Source organism: Leucoraja erinacea, chromosome 10, assembly GCF_028641065.1.
Source record: "Leucoraja erinacea ecotype New England chromosome 10, Leri_hhj_1, whole genome shotgun sequence".
Lineage (NCBI taxonomy): Eukaryota > Metazoa > Chordata > Chondrichthyes > Rajiformes > Rajidae > Leucoraja > Leucoraja erinaceus.
Window position 1 is genome coordinate 9,612,320 of NC_073386.1, and position 20,226 is coordinate 9,632,545.

The window sequence follows — 20,226 nt, forward strand, 5'->3', positions numbered from 1 at the left end:
AGTGCTCAGTCATTCCCTCAATGACATTCATTACCTTCTAATCTCGAGAGTGCAGGCCTTGACTTTTCTAATAAATATTAGGCTGAGCGATCTGTAGTTCCATTTTCATGAATAGTGATAATATCAATAGTAATAGCGTCAGGGGAAATTCAAGGTCATAACCAATGCTTGCAATCATCTCAGCAGCCATTTTTTCTAGAACATCAGTTTGCAAGCAATCAGGTTCATCAGCCCTTGGTGTGCTTAGATTTTCTTTCCCTCATGATAATCCTGTTCTTTTGCTGCATGTAAATTATAAGAACAAAATTTTAAATATTTCCAGCATATCCCTATCCCAATTAAACATAACATCCCTATCCCAATTAAACTGGCAAGGAATTAACATTTTCTCTTTTATGAATCCTATCATAATTCAGTAAAACTCACCATCTCTACTGCGTGAAGCCTCTATGTGGAAGTTTCTCATTACATGTAATCCAACTTAGTATAGATATCTTAACTCATCCCTCCTCGCCCAAACTGCTCTCGATCTCTCTCACTCTCTCTATATATGTATATATATCCCTCCCCCACCCAAGTTGCACTAGCTTCTCATTTTCACCCAACAGCTAACAATTTCCTTTATCATCATTACCTTTTTGCACGTCTTTTATTCATTGTTCTATATCTCCCTACATCATTGTATATATCTCTCATTTTCCCTTATCCCTAACCAGTCTGAAGAAGGGTCTCGACCCAAAACGTCACCCATTCCTTTCCAGAGATGCTGCCTGTTTTGCTGAGTTACTGCAGCTTTTTATATCTATTTTAATTTATGAATAACTGGGCAAAGGCATTTTGTCCTTCCTATTCTCATTTCCATAAAGCCACAAGACCATAAGACATAGGAGCATAATTAAGCCATTCAGCCCATCACATTTGCTCCACCATTCAGTAATGGCTGAGCTATTTTTCCCTCACAACTCCATTCTCCTGCTCTATCCCCCTAATCTGTGATGCCCTTACTAATCAAGCCTTGGACTGTACCTCAGAGAGCTCTGATGACTGCTAGGTTTGTTTTCAGGCAACGGGTTTACAAGAGAGTAATGGCCAAGAGACTCAAGGAAGCCACACATTATCATTGCAGAGAAGCCGCCAACAGAATGAGACAACATGTAGAATAAAGAGAAAATCAGCGGCGTTTAGATCACTCTTTTAATGTGCAAATCACAAAATGCATTACATGGCCAAGTAAACAAAATATAACATTTTCATAGATTCACTATTTCCAAATATTTACTATTTCATTGGAACTACTGTACATTCAATCTTGTAAAGTACTTCAGCCTAAAATGTTAAGCACAAAATTGATTGCCCATTTTAAAACTACAAGTTATAGCCAAAGTAGCCCCAGGTTACAATTTCAATCAACTTTTAAGGATATTGCTGCAGTGTACATCCCCATGATTTATGGTTGATTTTCAAGAGCAATAAGTGGATGAATGTGTAGGTTGAAACCACTACCTGTGGTTGTTATATTCGAACTTAGCCTTTTCTTCAAAGGTTTTCGCCACACAAAAACCAGCGGCTTACATCATGCATGCAGAACGATGACCGCATTTTGTACTGTCACCCATTTCACCAATTATTGGTGGACAACACCACTGCATTTGACACAATGAAAAGAGCCCGTAGCAAATCCACTGCCATTTTACTCAGTCCCACTCAATATAACCTACAATATGATGACAACCCTGCCTCTAGTTCACTGCATCACAGCTAACAGACACTGAACTCACCAACTAAATGATAACACCACAGAACAGTAATGCTGCATGCCAGGAAATAAACTGTGCGTTGGCCTTGTTCTTGCACGAGAAATTGTGTCTTAATTTTAAAGTTAAACCAAAAAATTAGCAATACGGCATCAACAAAATAAAGTCAGTGATTTGCAAAAAAAAAAAAAAGATTAACCAAAGACGAGTCTGGCCTGTTGTTATTCTGTGTGCCTTTTCGGGGCGAGCACCAGGGTCCAGTTGTCTAACCTCTGCTTACCAATGGAATTCACACGTTGAGACATATCCTCATGTTAACTAATCTGAAGTTAGTGGAGAATTTAAGATAGGCATGTGGGAGAGAGTTTTAAATATTTCACTCCATTACAATTAACTCCACGTCAAGGCTTTCTGGTTATAATAGCAGTAAACCATAAAAAGATTTTATGAAACATTACTATCTTGTATGCCCCATAAATCTAAAGTTCACAATATTTAGTAGAGTAGCACAGGTTCAGTTACGCGGAAATTAATTCAATAACAAACCACTTGGAAAATGTTTAATTGCATAAGTCGCAATAACTTAGCTATTTGCCAATTTATTTCGAACACAAAGGTTTGGACTGATGCCAGTTCAGGTAGACTGTGTACCATAAAACTGCACCTACCTGAAGATTTTCTTGCATTGTATTGGTGTGTTTTTGAATGCGCCCATGACTTGTCCCCAAAAAAAAATACATGAACTACAAACAAAAGTCTTCATATATCTTTAAACCAAAAGTATTTAAAAAAGGAAAAGTTTAACATAACAGCCAATTAAATCAATAGATAAAATCCAACTAAAATGTGCAAAACAATCTGGTTTTGCACACCATTCCTTTCAGTTCATCCCCCCCCCCCCCACTAGAATTTATCTTGGATTCAGTCATAGATCAAGAAAGATCAAAAGGCATTTGGTCAGTAGTGCAGCTAGAAATTCCTCCTTTGCATACCATGCATAAATTGGTTCATAAAAGTGCTATTCCAACTAACTGGCTTGAGAAAGATGTTAATAATGAATTCTTTTAGCATATACAAAGTAACCCTTTGATTTAATAATTCCTCTGCTTTTAACAATTACTGAATATCGTAGTACCCACTTAGTTATCCATTCATATGCCAGATTATCTTGCATGCTGGCAATCACCGCCTCTTGAAAACTTAACATGGGTATCAATTCTTGAAGGAAAAGAAATGAAATAAAACAATCAGCATTGAATTATGTGAAACTTCCAACACAGAAATTATGCTTCAGAGAATAAATTATTAAATAAAAGCACTTAACATTAGTTACAAAAAAATCCAAACAGCTTTACTTGCAAATTATCGAGAAATACTGTAATGTAGGAAAATATAATGGCTACTGGCTTACTTTAAAAAATTACGCTTGGGTAGCAGTGCCATTAGCAAGGCCTGGATTTATTAGTCCTCACTTACCACCCTTGAGATGGCAACGCTATTTTTATGCACAGTAAATGAGATACAGTAATGGATCAAGTACTTTAGAATTATTTCAGTGGTTTAGCTCTGGTTTCAATGTTGGCCAGATGTGCTACTGCTTAGTTTTGAGTTGTACCACTGGACCTTGAAGTCCATCTGAATTACACCAAGCAGCGAGTTGTGGATGTAGCTCAGTCCATCACACAGACTAGACCCCATCTGGTGCTGCTTCAGGAAAGCAGCCCATATAATCAAATGCCTTCCCCACCCTGGTCATTCCTTCTCCCCGGTCCCATCGGGCAGAAGATACAGAAGCTTGAAAGCGAGCATAATCAGGTCGTCAGGAATAGCTTCTTCCCCTCTTATCAAGCTTGTGAATGTCCTTCCATGAGCTAGAGTACAGTCAGATGCTCTCTACCTCATTGTAGACATTGGACTTTGTCTGTGGAACAGTTACACTACAAGTCTGTGACCAGTTGTGTTATAATGTCGAAACTATATTCTGCTCTATATCTTTCCCTGGGCTCTGCCTATTGTACTTGAATTTACCTTGACTGTATTTATGTATAGTATTTATCTGATCTGAATGGACAGCAGGCAAAACAAAGCTTTTCACAGTACTTCAGTGCACGTGACAAACAAACCCAAACTTATAGTGCACTAAAACAAAAAAATGTGGACAGGACATGCACTACATCCAAGGTACACAAAAATGCTGGAGAAACTCAGCGGGTGCAGCAGCATCTGTGGAGCGAAGGAAATAGGTAACATTTTGGGCCTAAACCCTTCTTCAGACTGATAGGGGGTGGCAGGGAGAAGGAAGGAAAAAGGAGGAGGAGGAGCCCAAGGGTTGGGGGATGGGAGGAGACTGCCCGAGGGCTGGGGAAGGGGAGGAGACAGGAAGGGGAGGAGACAGCAAGGGTTAACAAAATTGGGAGAATTCAATGTTCATGCCCGCAGGATGCAGACTTCCCAAGCGGAATACGAGGTGCTGTTCCTCCAATTTCTGGTGTTGCTCACTCATGCACTACATCCATGTGAGTTTGCCAAGGAAAATGTCTGCGCTTAGTTCATGATTTTCCTGATGTTCAAATGGTATTCAATTATATTTTATTGTCACACATACCTAGGTACAGTGAAATTATTTATTTTTGCATACCATACACAAAGGGTCACCATGTATCTGGCACTGACAAGGTACTCATTAGAGTCGCAATGGTCCTTCTTCGTTCTTGCCCTGCAGCATCGGGACAGGGCAAGAGAAATGACAGTGGAGGTGGGAGGAAGAAAGAAAGTTGAACCCCTGCTCATCTCCAAGAGAAACATACGTTCTACTACCAACCACCTACTACAGAGAGCCTACATTTCATACAAGTAGACAAATATATATATATGCAGTCTCACCTTTCGGGTCACTGTGGGTCAATAACTGTATGTCATATTCTTTAGCAAAGGCAGTGAGCTCTGGTGGCATCACACAGCAGGAAGCTAAATTCACCTGGTTGCTGCTAGGTTTCACCTACGACATTGGGTGAGGGGAAGGGAGGAAAGAAAGTGATGGGTTACAGGTAACATGAGATAAAGACAGATGCAATTTTGAAATGTTAGTGTAGCAAACTATTACCAGACAATTAACTTTCAATATCAAATTAAACCACGTAAACCTGACCTAAACATTCTCCCATTAAATGTTATTTTTTTAACACTATTAAATACAAGTTTCTAAATAGTCAAAAGCACAGATAGAGATCCTTTGAAAGAAACATTTCTGAATCAGTTTTTGTTAGGAACGGCCTCGATGTTCATGGTTTTGAATAGATCATCCTGGGGAAGGCAATGCATAACTATCATTGAAGACTACAGCACAGGAATAGGCCTCACCGCCCACCATGTCCGCGCCCATCATGATGCTGTTAAATTAATCTCCTCTGCTTACACATGATCATATCTCTCCATTCCCTGCATATCCATCTAAAGTCTATCATTGACAAGAATTGTGGGCAGCCCTTCCATCTGCTGTACAAGCTCAGCAACAATTAGGTCAGTCGCTATTTATCCATCAGCACTACAGTTGAGATCAGTCTGGGAAGCCATCATTGTTCAATGATCACACACATTTTGAGGACAGGGTAATATGGTACAGAAATATATCCTTCAGCCTTCCGAGTCCACGCTGACCATCAAATACACATTGATCACTAATCCCACTTAATAGTCTCACCATCAACTCCTCCCATATTCTTCCGCTCACATGTACACCAAGGGAAATCAGGATTGAACCTGGTCATTGGAGCCATGAGGCAGCAGGCTTCTGTCACCATCCCTCAAGAATCAGGACTGGTAGCATAAAATGTGTAAGAACGAACTGAGGATGCTGGTTATATAGCGGATACACAAAATGCTGGAGTAACAGAGTCGGAGGAAGGGTCTCGGCAGGAAATGTCACTTATTCCTTCTCACCAGAGATGCTGCCTGTTTCGCTGAGTTACTCCAGCATTTTGTGCCTATCTTCTGGCAGCATAAGCCATGGAATCAGGTGCAGCACTAATTATTTTAATGTTAAACGGGCCGCAGAGTGCAGCCATTTCTGATATACACAAAAGATAAAACATTAAAAAAAAAAAATCTAATAGCCTTCCCAAATCTACAAACAGAATCACACAACATAATTACTCAACCCAGATTTACCTGAGCCCACTGATAGAGTTGCTCCAAAAGAACTTTATCCAAATCTGAGGTACCGATTGCTACAATGCTTTGACTTCGAACCAGAGTTTCCAGCTCTTCCCAATATGGTTGCAGGTGTGCAAGAGAAAGACTAGCTCCATCTGCAAGTGGAGGAGGGGCAAGTATCACAGAATCCAGCTGTGATACTTCAAGTGCTGAACAAGCTGCAATAAATACAAAATTCCATTATTTCCTCGATACTCACATTTTAATCGTCTTTTTTGGTTATAAATGCAGATGGTAAGCATAAGAACCTCATTAGGATAAGATGACAGTAAGAACCATTTTAGAGGAAAACTGCTGACCATCAAGAGGTAGCTTACCATGTAAATAACTTTTAAGATGGCAGTGTAGCAACAAAATAGAAAGGCTATGCAGAGTTGGTGTTAGTAATGGGTAATTTATTAAACTGGTGCACACCAGGAGACCAGCAGACCAGTTGAATAAATCACCCGTTACTTCCAACACCAGCTGCCTTTTCATTCTGCCCCGACAGCAATCATCTCTGGGGCTCAGATCATGTGTGGAGAAGGAGTATGAGGAGGAGACCGCATTGAATGCTGGAAACTTTGACACTGCGGAAAAGTGAGTTATCATGACATCTAGCAAGCAGCCCAGCACCTCACAGACTGCAGGGTGGCTGACGGGGGGTGCTTCTATTAACGAAGAACTATAGAGAAAAACCTGGAATCAATAGTAGGAGAGTTACCAGAGAAGAATCTGTGGAATAAGCTATACTTACATTTGGTAAGACAAGGGTTTGTTAGGTATTGTTTGCATTGTTTTATACGTGGGAGGTAGTGTCTTCATTTAATTTTTCTTGAAGTAACCCAGGTTGATGAAGACTAGCTTAGAGGGGGGATCTTTGTAGTCATGGATGAGTTTCCATGCTTATGACTATATAATTGAATGGAATATAGTAGCGACAAGCATCTTTAAATAATGGGTCCATTTGCGAATGCCAAAGCTGATCAAATGTAAATCTCACACCAGTTGATTTATATTTGACGTTAAAAACAAAATATTTTTCCAGGTGCCATTACATTAAGTGGCTCATGTCATTGTCAGTGAGCAAAGATTACTCACTAATGAAACAAATCATGTGAGAAATTGGTAAAGTAGTTTTCAAAGGAAAAAATAAAAATCCATGGATACTGATTATCTTAATACTGCCACAAATTCATACACAATCTCTGTAACAAATTATACCACTTGGTATAATTATCATATTTGTAATTGGCTGAAATAGGGGCGACACAGTGGCACAGCAGTAAGTTGCTTCCTTACAGCGCCAGAGAACCCCGGTTCGATCCTGACTATGGGCGCTGCCTGTACGCTCCCTGTGAGTTTTCCCCGGGTGTTCTGGTTTCCTCCCACTCCAAAGACGCGCAGTTTTGTAGGTTAATTAGCTTCAGTAAAACAAATAAATTGTCCCTTGTGTAGGAAACTTTGACACTATGGAAAAGTGAGTTATCATGACATCTAGCAAGCAGGATAGTGCTAGTGTATGGGGATCGCTGGTCAGTCAGCTGAAGGGCCCGTTTCCTCGCTGTATCTGTAATCTAAATAGTACCACGTTAAATCCTGAACACCACCCTTGCCTGAATATATATTTGAGGGCAGCGAATTGCATAATGATCAAGACCATGGGTCCTTCAATTTAAATGTTCTAGATTAACATTATTACACCATTCAGGTAATATACTGCACTATTTCAAGTGTGATGAAATCTCAAGTTACGAACTATAAACTGAGTCACTAAACTCTTCCATGATACTGAGTTTGTAGCTGATCTCGAGTATTCTCCATATTTTGGATCTGATCTCAAATTGCATTACCCTTATTAATGTGGCAGAAACCACATCATTTGGCACAAAAATATCTGGGACACAATTGCACTGGAACTAGGTTCAGTGGCCACTCCAATGCGCTGCAAATTGCACTTGCAACAGATAACAGTACTGATCTGGCACAGGAATTGGGTTACAGACAAAATGGCAGGACCATGAATATTTAAAGCATGCAGTTCCCCAATCCTGTATATGTAAATACACTGTGTCATAGTGGTCAGATTACTATACTAGAAAAAGAGCCAAGCAGAGGCCAGGAGAGATCAGCCAATGCATACATGAACAGTGGGTATCCTCCACCTACTTCTACTTGTTTTCGTGTGAACCCAAAGGATATGCCCCCAAGGTTATCCCCATCCTCCACAATGGTAGGGATTGATAGGCAAGTAACATGGACAAGGTTGGAGCATCCCCGAACATATGCAGCTTAAATTGCTGAGCGGATATCTCATTTCAGTTGTACGAGATCTCCACATCACAAAAGCAGGCTTGATTTCAACCAAATTTTAAACCAGAAAGCACTGAATAAGCAAAGACTATGGGTAAAGACAACAACACAGCTGTAGTAAAAAAACACTTGCACTCCAGAACAAGCCACATCTCTAGATAAGATGATCCGGAAAAGAGCATCTGACAAGTGTGAAACATTCCTCGGGTAAATCTGCAAAAAGAAGTCTAACTCAGCTAACTGCCCAAAATCTACTCTCAGCCATCAGCCAAACGACAAGACTGCGTCTCTGACAAAACTATCAAGCAGCACTTACTCACCAGTCACCTGCTCACTGATGCCCAGTTATATTTTACTGGGAGCATATCTCTCCAAACCTGAAGGAAGGTTGCGACCCAAAACGTCACCTATTCCTTTGCTCCAAAGAAGCTGCCCGACCCACTGAATTACTCCAGCATTTTGTGTCTACCTCCAAACCAGAGCCATAGTTTGGTCATGAATCAATGGGCGGCACGGTGGCGCAGCGGTAAAGTTGCTGCCTTGCAGCTAATGCAGCGCTGGATTCGATCAAGTCTACGGGTGCTGTCTGCACGGAGTTTGTACGTCCTCCCTGTGACCTGCATGGGTTTTCTCTGAGAACTTCAGTTTCCTCCCACACTAAAGACGTACAGGTGTTGTAGGTTAATTGGCTTGGTAAATGTAAAAATTGTCCCTAGTGGGTGTAGAATTGTGTTAATATGCGGAGACCGCTGGTTGGCGCAGACCCAGTGGGCCGAAGGGCCAGTTTCCGCACTGTACCTGTAAACTAAATGAGTCAATTTCTAGAGGTAAGAGTGACTGCCCCAATATCACGTTAACAATGATTTATTTGGTATCATTTTTATCAGGGTTTCATGAAGTCAATGGGTACAAAGAGGAAAACATTCCAATGGTTGCATTTGTACCCTACCCAAAGAAAGATGGTTGTCATTGTCTATTAAGAGGGCAATTTGATCTAGTGGTCAGCAATAGTGCAATAGAGCAGTCATAATTATGAGTTCACAACTACTGTATAAAAACAATTAACCAGCAGCACCCAGCATGACGTTTCCACCTCACTGCATTCAGCACTAGCAAGTACTGAATAAATGCCAAGTGACCAATGCTGCAGTTGGCTTCTGTGTAATCCTGTGTAATCTAAATGTGTTGAACACGCATTTTAAAAAAGCATGCAAATGTGCCAAAAAACAACAGCAGAGAAATGAAAAACTTTAGTAAATACCTTTCTCCACTGCATCCTTGATGCCCGAAGAGCCAGGATCATTGAGAAAAAGTTTTGCTGCAATATGAAAAAAATAACTGATTTGACCACAGAAGCATTTCACAGATTCCTATAGAATAGCCATTTGTAATTAACACGTAATTTTAAATGTATAAATGCAAAGACAAAATTGGAATTAATTCTGCCTTGAAATCATTTAATTCTGAAATATAATATTCACACAAAAAAGCTAGTGCACCTGTGAGCCAAAGGACTTTATCAATTACCTACTCAATACACTGAATAACCATTTAAGTTGCATCTTTATCATTCATACGGTTGCTCATGTTTGGTTCCATTTATGGATCAGAAGCAGCATGGGACTCTCCCACTTGGAAAAATAAGAGTTGAACAGAATGCTATGTGTTGAGGAATCAGGATAGATAGCAATTTTTCGCCCCAGAGTATGTCAATTGGGGACCAAGTTTTGTGGCATTGAAAATAAGAGCCATGAAATAATAATTAGCTTGAACAATGCATTTGTTAAGACTTCGTGTAGCACGGGGTGCAATGGACATGGAGAACGGGCAACATAAATTCACCTAACAAACAGTAAAATAACATGTAGAAAAAGCTAGAACAAAAGATAGAATGCATATTAAAGGTTCTAAATCAGACTTTTGGGTTTTGGGGGATGACAGCCAGGTTTTCAAGTCAGTGAACTGGTAACAAGCTGCATAAATTTATCATTAAACTGTAGGAGTAATGAGGGAGGCAAGATGAATTCTGCACAACAATGTGAATTTATTACACAGAAATAGACTTTGAACTTTTTTTGCTCTACCTTCTTGCCCTATCGTTTCCCCTTTCTTTTCAAATGTATCTAGCTTCATTGTGAATGTAACATGGTTATTGGAATCATCACAGCTGCAGAAGGAGAGGAAAATAAACAGGCCAGTTCCTTCCTCCATGATTTCCTGAATGTTTACAATTTAAGGTGAACAGGATGTCCAAAGTACTCTTATAACTGGGAATGTAGCATTCCGGTAAAATGCACAATAAATTGAGGAAAGGGGAGAAAGAACATAAGTGAAAAAGACTACCTTCAAATATGAAAGGAAATGTTAAGCCCTCTCCCCAACACTAATGAGTAAAACCAGAAAATTGCTTCGATTAGTACGGGTGTTAGGGATTATGGGGAGACGGGAAAGATAGATCAGCCGTGATTGAATGGCGGAGTAGACTTGATGCGCCGAATGGCCTAATTCTGCTCCTACCACTTGAAGCCAATGCAAATTCATTTGCATTCTCTTGGCTCCAGAGGTTGAAGAGTAACATTTATTTTAAAGGGGCTACTAACCTCAGATTTTGGTAGCCATTTAAATTTAAGAGTTGTATAGTACAGCCTTTTTCATCTGCACTGTTGATGAGAGCCCCTTATTTCCATCGGCTTGATATATCTGGCAGCACTCCAGTAAATAACCAAATCCAGCTTCAATGTTTTCCCAGCAGTTGCAAGTGAAGTGCAGCTTACCCTGGGATTCAAGCAAAACCACCATTTCCCAATCTCCTATCCTACCCTCATCACCGTTTCCTTGCCCCAAGCCATCTCCTCATCATTGTTCAGTTAATGAGACCAATTGTTTCCTGGAGGCAACTTTAGCGCAGGAAATTGATTGAAAAATATTCCAATGTTCCTGCATTAAATACAGCTGGACACTTACATACCCAGCCACTGACAAGCAACTCGGGTCTTGTATAAGGGTCTCGACGCGAAACGTCACCCATTCCATCTCTCCAGAAATGCTGCCTGTCCCGCTGAGTTACTCCAGCTTTTTGTGTCTATCTCGGGTCTTGTATTCCCACATTACCTGACACTTTCACCTCCTCCCTCTCCTCAGGGCTTATTGAGTCTACGTCCTGCGTTATGGTACATTCCAATGTAGCAGGTGGATCCTGTAATAAACCAAAAGGAGACAATGAATTTGGGAGATTAGGAATGCCCTGGAGAGGAAAAATCCCTGTGATGTTGGGTTGAAAAAGGCGAGGGTTACAAATAGTACATTATTAAAAACACCATGATCTTTTGTTATGACGTAGATTGGTGATGTATTGAATCTGTGAAACCAGTGAGCTAAATAGTAGAAACAAAGAACTGCAAATGCTGGTTAATACAGAAAGTGGCGGAGTAACGCAGCAGGTCAGGCAGCATCTCTTGAGAACATCGATGGCGGCGATGTTTCATGTTGAGACCCTTTTTCAGACAGATTGGTGCCGTTTTGGGTAGAGGCCATTCTTTTAAAGGTTCTCAATCCGAAACGTCAGCTATCCATGTTCTTCTGAGATGCTGCCTGACCTGCTGAGTTACTCCAGCACTGTGTCCTTTTGAGCCAAGATAGTTGTGATCAACACAGGTCCTTACTCACACTGAATTAACTTTCCCTTTTCAGAGACTGCCCCTCCTGCCGAGTTTATTTTTTGCTCGAGAATCCAGCATTTGCATCCTCTTTTGTCTCCATTGTATTATGTGGATGTACCCTCCTAATTTGTATACTCAATGCTAGAATGCAAATGACAAAAGAGGAAATGGATATTGTGGAAGATAGCAGGAAAAAGTGGTGTAGTATTTACAAATGTAAATCAGCAACATTGGGATTCATGCACCCGTGGCGGAATCAAGTAAATCTACATTGGATTGGTGGCCAGATTGATATCAGGAGTGCCATAGTTGGCTTTTTATATTTATTGTGATCTGGGCATTGCTGGCAAATCCATAGATTATTGACATGGTGGTAGGGAACCGTTTCCTTCATTTGCTGGGTGAAGGTACTCTATGTTATTGGGGAGCTACTGCCTCAACACCAGTGATCCTGGTTCAATCCTGACCTTGGGTGCTGTCCGTGTGGACTTGCACATTCTCCGGGTGCTCCGGTTTCCTCACATCACAAAGATGTAGTGGTTTGTAAGTTAGATCACTCTCTGTAAATTGCCCCTGGTGTGCCGGGAGTGGGTTAATATAGAATGAGTATGAATGGGTGAACGATGGTCAATGTGGACTCAGTGGGCCAAATAGCCAGATTTCATGCTGTATGTCCAAACTAAATATATATTTCAGTCAATGTCGTGTATGATTTGGAGAGTACATGCAGATGGATAGTGATTCCATGCCCTGGTTCCTTCTGTTGGAAAAAGTTTGAGATCGGCAGCATAGGCTAGACAATGCATTTCTCAGATTTAGTTTAGTTTAAAGATACTACATGCAAATAGGCCTTTCGGCCCAGCGAGTCCTTGCCGACCAACGATCACCCGTACACTAGTTCTGTTATCCCAGTTTCGCATCCTACATACTAGAGACAAGTTTATAGAAACCAATTAGCTGGAATCGGAGCACCCAGAGAATACCAATGCAGACAAGAGTGTTTTATTGTCATATGTCCCAGAAATATGACAATATTTCTTATTGCAGTCGTGTAACATTGTACACTGTAAACAATATAATAAATGAGAAAAAAAAGTTCAGTCAGAGGGATAGAGATAAGGTCATAGGGAGAATGTACAAACTGTACAAACACATGTGGTCACAGGGAGAACACTCACACAGTCACGATTATACCCAGGTCTCTGCCGCTGTAAGGTAGCAACACTGCTGCTGCGCCACTATGCTGCCTAATGTTACACATTGCAGCCACAATGGATTAGGATTTGAGTATAGGAGCAGGGAGGTTCTACTGCAGTTGTACAGGGTCTTGGAGAGACCACACCTGGAGTATTATATCAGGTCTCCAAATCTGAGGAAGGAGTGCAGAGAAGGTTCACCAGACTGATTCCTGGGATGTCAGGATTTCATATGAAGAAAGACTGGATAGACTCGGCTTATACTCGCTAGAATTTAGGAGATTGAGGGGGAATCTTATAGAAACTTACAAAATTCTTAAGGGGTTGGACAGGCTAGATGCAGGAAGGTTGTTCCCGATGTTGGGGAAGTCCAGGACAAGGGGTCACAGTTTAAGGATAAGGGGGAAATCCTTTAAGACCGCGATGAGAAAAACATTTTTCACACAGAGTGGTGAATCTCTGGAACTCTCTGCCACAGAGGGTAGTTGAGGCCAGTTCATTGGCTATATTTAAGAGGGAGTTAGATGTGGCCCTTGTGGCTAAAGGGATCAGGGGGTATGGAGAGAAGGCAGGTATGGGATACCGAGTTGGATGATCAGCCATGATCATATTGAATGGCTGTGCAGGCTCGAAGGGCCGAATGGCCTACTCCTGCACCTATTTTCTATGTTTCTATGTATGTATTGGGTGGTGGAGAAAACAAATGTTTAAGGTACAGATGGATTGCAGGTTGGAGCTGCACACACACAGACACGGAATGTATTCCATCATACACTTGAAAAGGTAGATACAAGGAACTGTGGTTGCCGGTTTAAAAGAAAGATAAAGTGCAGGAGTAACTAACGGCCCAGCCAACTCCTCTGGAGAAGGGCAGCACAGTGGCACAGCGCCAGAGACCTGGGTTCGATCCTGACTACGGGAGGTTGCCTGTACGGAGTTTGAATGTTTTTCCTGTGACCCGCGTGCGTTTTCTCCGAGATCTTTGGTTTCCTCCCCCACTCCATAGACATACAGGTTTGTAGGTTAATTGGCTTGGTAAAAATTTTAATTGTCCCTCATGTGTGAAGGATAGTGTTAATGTGTGGGGATCACTGATTGATGGGCCAAAGGGACTGTTCAGCTCTGTATCTCTAAAGTTAACATGGACAGGTGACAATTTGGGTTGGGTCCTTTCTTCAGGTGTGTGTGTGTGTGTGTGTGTGTGTGTGTGTGCGTGTGCGTGTGCGTGTGGGGGTGAAGAAGGTAGAAAGAAAGCTGGAAGGGGCAGTCTCCGATCTCCACTTGTACCGAGAATATTTAATCTAACTGTCCCAGCTGAGGTGTAGACATAAGGAACTACTGGTTTACAAAAAAAGACAAATGCTGGAATAACTCAGCAGGTCAGGCAGCATCTTTGGAGAAAATGGATACGCTCATTTCGGGTCGAAGCGGTTCTTCAGACTGACCTCTGAGTTACTCCAGCACTTGTCTTTATGTGTCCCAACTAAGTTTCTGTTCCAGCATGAACCCCGTCCCACATGGTGGCCCCTCATAAAGCAGTTACATCCTGAATTAGAACACTCACTAATTCTAACTCTTCCAGCAAGTCTATACACTTCAGCAGAAAAGCAATGCCTGCTCTAACTCTCAATGAGTGATAATTTAGACAAAGTACAGGACTACCAGTCAAAGTAACCACATTGAGGGGCATAGTACTCTGTACATATCACTTGTCCTCAAGATCTGCCAAGTCTGCACGTCATTTAGGCTTAGAGTTAACCAGAAAAGTTAATAAAATACAAATCAAGTACTTCATTGACAGCCAGAATAGAGGAGAGAAACTTAAGATTACATTGTTTCATATCTCTTAGGCACACAAAGCAATCAATATTTTATCATAGATTGATCATGACCATAAGTGGAGCAACGTTCGGCCATTCGGCCCATCAAGTCTTCTCAGCCATTCAATTATGACTGATATATCTCTCCCTCCTAACGCCATTCACCTGCTTTATCCCCATAACCTCTGACACCCGAATGAATTGTTTCAAAAGTTGGGAAAAACTAAATCCAATTACAGACAAAATGAGGTAATAATCGGTATAAAGTATTAATCTAGGAAGACATCTTAATCGGGATACTTGGACATCGTCACTTCCTATGTGGTTATTTTATGCCCACATGGAATATGAGACCTGTAGATACCATCCCTGACAACTGTATTCTTGCAGTAACAAATGGAAAGTCAATCTAAATTATCCCATCAAAAAAGTCCTGAATCCATTTCCACCTAGCTAAGCATAAATAAAAATAGTAAAGCAATAAGATATTGTTAATGAAAAAAAGCTATAAATGTAAAAACATTAACCACAAACAACTCATGCGTTTCAGTGGTTTAATATCTTGCAAACCACATTGGTAAATCTATAACCAAGTTTGGAAAGGACACACAAGAGACTGCAGATGCTGGATCAATAATCAGCTAGATTAATTCAGGGGGGTCAGGTGTGGACTGAAATGGACAATGTATCGGGTCGGGACAGTCTGAAGAAAGGTCCCAACTCAAAACATAGTCCGTCATTTAACTCCACAGATATTGCCCGACCTGCTGACTTCCTTGCTTTTTGCATAAAATATTATGAACAGTTAACCAGAAAAGCAACGTGGAAAGTAAAATCACATAAAAGGGCACAAAAAGCTGGAGTAACCCAGCAGACAGGACAGGCAGCATCCCTGGAGAGAAGGGATTGGTGACGTTTCAGGTCAAGACCCTTCTTCAGAGAAGTTGCCCAAAATGTCACCCAAACCTTCTCTCGAGAGATGTTTTCTGCCCTGCTGAGTTACTCCAACTTTTTGTGCCTATCTTCGGTTTAAACCAGCGTCTGCAGTGCCTTACTTCACAGAAAAGGGCAACTCCCTTGAAAGATACGTGAAAAGGAAAGCATTTTAGTTCAGCTATGCAGGAGGGAGTTTGGTCAATGCAGCAAAAAGGAAAATGTAGGAGGGACCACAGCAAGTTCCCACAAAAAGCAAGATCCCTTGTGTGATAATAGATTAAGTTAAAGGGTAAGTATTGGCCCAGACACCAGCAATAATTCTCTTCTTTGCAAAAGTTCCACTACCAGGTACCCATGCCAATGACCATGTGCTAGTCCCATCTGCCTGCATTTGGCACATATCCTTCCAAACCTCGTCTATTCATGCACTTGTCCAAATTTCTTTTAAACATCGTGATAGTGCTTGTGTCAACTCTGGTAGCTCATTTCATACACCCACCACCCTTTTTGTAAAAAAAGGTTACCCTTCAAGTTCCTAAGAAAACTTTACCTACTTATCTTAAACCCATGTCCTCTGTTTCTTGATTTCCCTGCTCTTGGTAAGACTTAAACTGTGCATTTACTCCCCTCATGATTTTATACACCACCATAAGATTATTCGGCACCAGCCTGTGCTCCAAGGAATAAAGTCCGTCCCAGCCTGCTCAACCTCTCCTGATAGTTCAGGCCCTCGAGTCCTGGCAAGACACTCATAACTCTTCTCAATAGCCTTCCCAGCTTTTACAGCGTTTAATGTTTGATAATTATCCACAGGGACAGATGGGGACGTCTGACAGCTACACTTAGAACCAAAATGGTGTCAGCCTAGATTTGTGCACTCATTTCTCTGGAGTGAGACGAAAAGAGGAAAGTGTGCCATCAACTGTGGAAACAAACGATAAAGGTGGAATTTTTGAATGTGAAAGTAAAATTCTGTTGCCACAAATGGAGACATATACAGCCTCCAATATCAGAAAAGGAGCTCAGAAAGTGTAAAAGGTTAACAGTGTCAATTCATAAAAAGAATGCACGCATTAGTGACCAGTTCTTTCTTCGGCTGGAATGATTTAAAAAATCCCATAGACTAACTGGGCCCATGTTTGCATAATAGCTGTGCATAAAGCAGCCTCAAGGCATATGTGTAATGAGCATTCTCTGATGGGGCGGTTTACCTTCCAGCACAGATATGGCATAGATAAGGTGAATAACCAATCCCCCCCCCACCAAGGTAGGTTAAGTAAAACTCAATGACATAGGTGTAAGATGGGAGGGGAAAGATTTATGACAAGTTATTTATGAGGGGCAACCTTTTTGCACAGAATGGTGCATACATGGTACAATCTTCCATAAATGGCAGGTCAGTAAAATTACAATATTTAAGAGAGACTTGGGCAGATACAAGATTAAATTTGGAGGGATATGGGTCCAGCAAGGCAGGTGAGTGACAATAGACTGTAGGTGCAGGACTAGGCCATTCAGCGCTTCGAGCCAGCACCGCCATTCACTGTGATCAAGGCTGATTAACCACATTCAGTACCTCGTTCCTGCCTTCTCACCATATCCCCTGACTCTGCTATCTTTAAGAGCTCTATCTAACTCTCTCTTGAAAGTATCCAGGGTAAAACTCTCTGGGTAAAGGTTTTCTTCATCTCAGTTCTAAATGGCCTACCCCTTATGGCCCCTGGTTCTGGACTCCCCCAACATCGGGAACATGTTTCCTGCCTCTCACGTGTCCAATCCCTTAATAATCTTACGTGTCAATAAGATCCTCTCTCATCTTGCTAAATTCCAGAGTAGACAAGCCCAGCCGCTCCATTCTATCAACATACGACAGTCCCGCCATCCCGGGAATTAACCTTGTGAACCTACACTGCACACCCTCAATAGCAAGAATGTCCTTACTCAAATTTGGAGACCAAAACTGCACACAATACTCCAGGTGTGGTTTCATTAGGGCCCTGTACAACTGCAGAAGGACTTCTTTGCTCCTATACTCAACTCCTCTTGTTATGATGGCCAGCATGCCATTCGCTTTCTTCACTGCCTGCTCTACCTGCATCCTTACTTTCAGTGAGTGATGAACAAGGACCCCCAGATCTCTTTGTACTTCCCCTTTCCCAACTTGACACCATTTAGATAATGATCTGCCTTCCTGGTTTTGCCACCAAAGTGGAAAATCCTCACATTTATCCACATTAAACTGCACCTGCCATCCATCCGCCCACTCACCCAACCTGTCCAAGTCACCCTGCGTCCTCATAGCATCCTCCTCACAGTTCACACTGCCACCCAGCTTTGTCATCTGCAAATTTGCTAATGTTACTTTGAATCCCTTCATCCAAATCATTGATGCATATTGTAAATAGCTGCAGTCCCAGCACCGAGCCTTGCGGTACCCCACTAGTCACTGCCTGCCATTCTGAAAGGGACCCGTTAATCCCTACTCTTTGTTTCCTGTCTGCCAACCAATTTTCTATCCATATCAGTACACTACCTCCAATATCATGTGCTCTAAATTTGTCCACTATTCTCCTACACTGGACCATATCAAATGCTTTCTGAAAGTCCAGGTACACTACATCCACAGGCTCTCCCTTGTCCATTTTCCTAGTTACATCCTCAAAAAATTCCAGAAGATTAGTCAAGCATGATTTCCCCTTCGTAAATCCATGGTGACTCGGACCGATCCTGTTACTGCTATCCAAATGTGCCGCTATTTCATCTTTTATAATTGACTCCAGCATCTTCCCCACTACTGATGTCAGGCTAACTGGTCTAAAATTTCCTGTTTTCTCTCTCCTGCTTTTCTTAAAAAGTGGGATAATATTAGCTATACTCCAATCCACAGGAACCGATCCTGAATCTATAGAATATTGGAAAATGATCATCAATGCGTCCACGATTTCTTGAGCCACTTCCTTAAGTACGCTGGGATGCAGTCCATCAGTCCCTGGGGATTTATCAGCCTTCAGTCCCATCAGTCTACCCAACACAATATCCTGCCTAATGTGAATTTCCTTCAGTTCCTCCTTCACCCTGGATCCTCTGGCCACTATCAGGGAAATTGTTTGTGTCTTCCTTAGTGAAGACAGATACAAAGTACCTGTTCAATTGGTCTGCCAGTTCCTAGTTCCCCACAATAAATTCACCTGTTTTAGTCTTCAAGGGTTCAACTTTGGTCTTAATTGGGCAAAAAAGACGTGAAAATGGTTAATTGGACTGGTTCAATTGGGCATCTTGGTTGGTAGGAACAAGGCAAGCAAAAAGGCTTATTGCCATGCTGTACAGCTCTATGACATTCGTCAGTACAAGATACACGTTCTTCAGCGCTAATGTAGCCTCCAGCCACAAACTAATCTCATCTGCCTGCACATGATTCATATCTGTGCCCAACCAAAAGCCTCTGAAACGCCACTATGGTATCTGCCTCCACCACTAACCCTGCCAGCACCTGCGGGTAGATACCACCCTATGTGTAAAAAAATACTTGCCACACACATCTCCTTTGAACTTTGCCCCTCTCACCCTAAATGTGCCCTCTAGTCTATGACATTTCCACCCCTGCTACAGGGGAGTGCAAAGGGAGAGAGAGTCGCTTACCTTCAGCAGCTCTGGGTTGACCTGGGTGCTCCATTTCTCCAGAGTCTCACGGATACAGTCCTGCAACTGGACGAGAGGAGAGAGTGAGAGGGAGGTAGAGCGGGCCGGCACCAGGTCGCTGCCCCTTGGCCCGTTTGCGGCCTGACCGGCGCAGCAGCGGAGGAAGAGGCGAGGCCTTGCTCAGTCCCGCTCCCGGTCCCCCCTTCCCCCCTCCCTCCCCCTCGAGGCGCTCACCTCCTCGCTCGGCGAGGTCGGGCACTTCTTTTTGAGGCGGCTCCAGTTGACGATGTTCCCGGTGTGGATGGAGACGGCCGAGGCCTGAGAGAAGAGCTGCTTGCCGCCCTCCGTCTGCACGCTACGAGCCGACATGGCGCCGCTCACTCGCCGACGCCGACAACGAGCCCAACTCCCACCTCCCTCCCGCTCCCGCTGCCACTGCGCACGCGCACGCCGGGCCCCGCTCCGCCCACCCTCACACCGATTGACGGACCAGAGCCCCGCCCCTCCCCATTAGCCCCGCCCACAGTAGCTCCTCCCCGTGCACGCGGCCCCGCCCCGTCCACCCCCACGTTGATCGGTAGCCGCGGGCCACCACCCCAAACCTGCGAGCCCCGCCCCGCCCCGCCCACCTCTCCCCCGCGCACGCGCCAATGCCAACTTGTCCCCGCCCACCTGCTACCCCAGCGCTGATTAGCAGTACGGAGGCACGCCCCCTCCC

General features: G+C 42.7%; 1 protein-coding gene across 1 annotated transcript; it reads right to left on the minus strand.

Moving 5' to 3' along the window:
• Positions 1-1,180: 1,180 nt before the first annotated feature.
• On the minus strand, positions 1,181-19,954 carry gclm (glutamate-cysteine ligase, modifier subunit). Its single transcript, XM_055641455.1, has 7 exons — positions 19,743-19,954; positions 19,509-19,574; positions 11,370-11,454; positions 9,520-9,576; positions 5,922-6,124; positions 4,638-4,752; positions 1,181-2,972 (listed from the first exon to the last, which is right to left on the minus strand). The coding sequence occupies exons 1-7, from the start codon at positions 19,875-19,877 to the stop codon at positions 2,803-2,805; spliced, it is 831 nt and encodes a 276-aa protein (XP_055497430.1). The 5' UTR covers positions 19,878-19,954; the 3' UTR covers positions 1,181-2,802.
• Positions 19,955-20,226: the final 272 nt, after the last annotated feature.

Bases quoted from the DNA above. Each gene is read 5' to 3' on its own strand.
- gclm (XM_055641455.1), bottom strand. From the start codon at position 19,877: ATGTCGGCTCGTAGCGTGCAGACGGAGGGCGGCAAGCAGCTCTTCTCT. The intron at 19,575-19,742 runs GTGAGCGCCTCG...CCTCTCGTCCAG, and splicing joins CGACCTCGCCGAGCGAGGAG to TTGCAGGACTGTATCCGTGA. The intron at 6,125-9,519 runs GTATTTACTAAA...TATTTATTGCAG, and splicing joins CAAGGATGCAGTGGAGAAAG to CTTGTTCAGCACTTGAAGTA.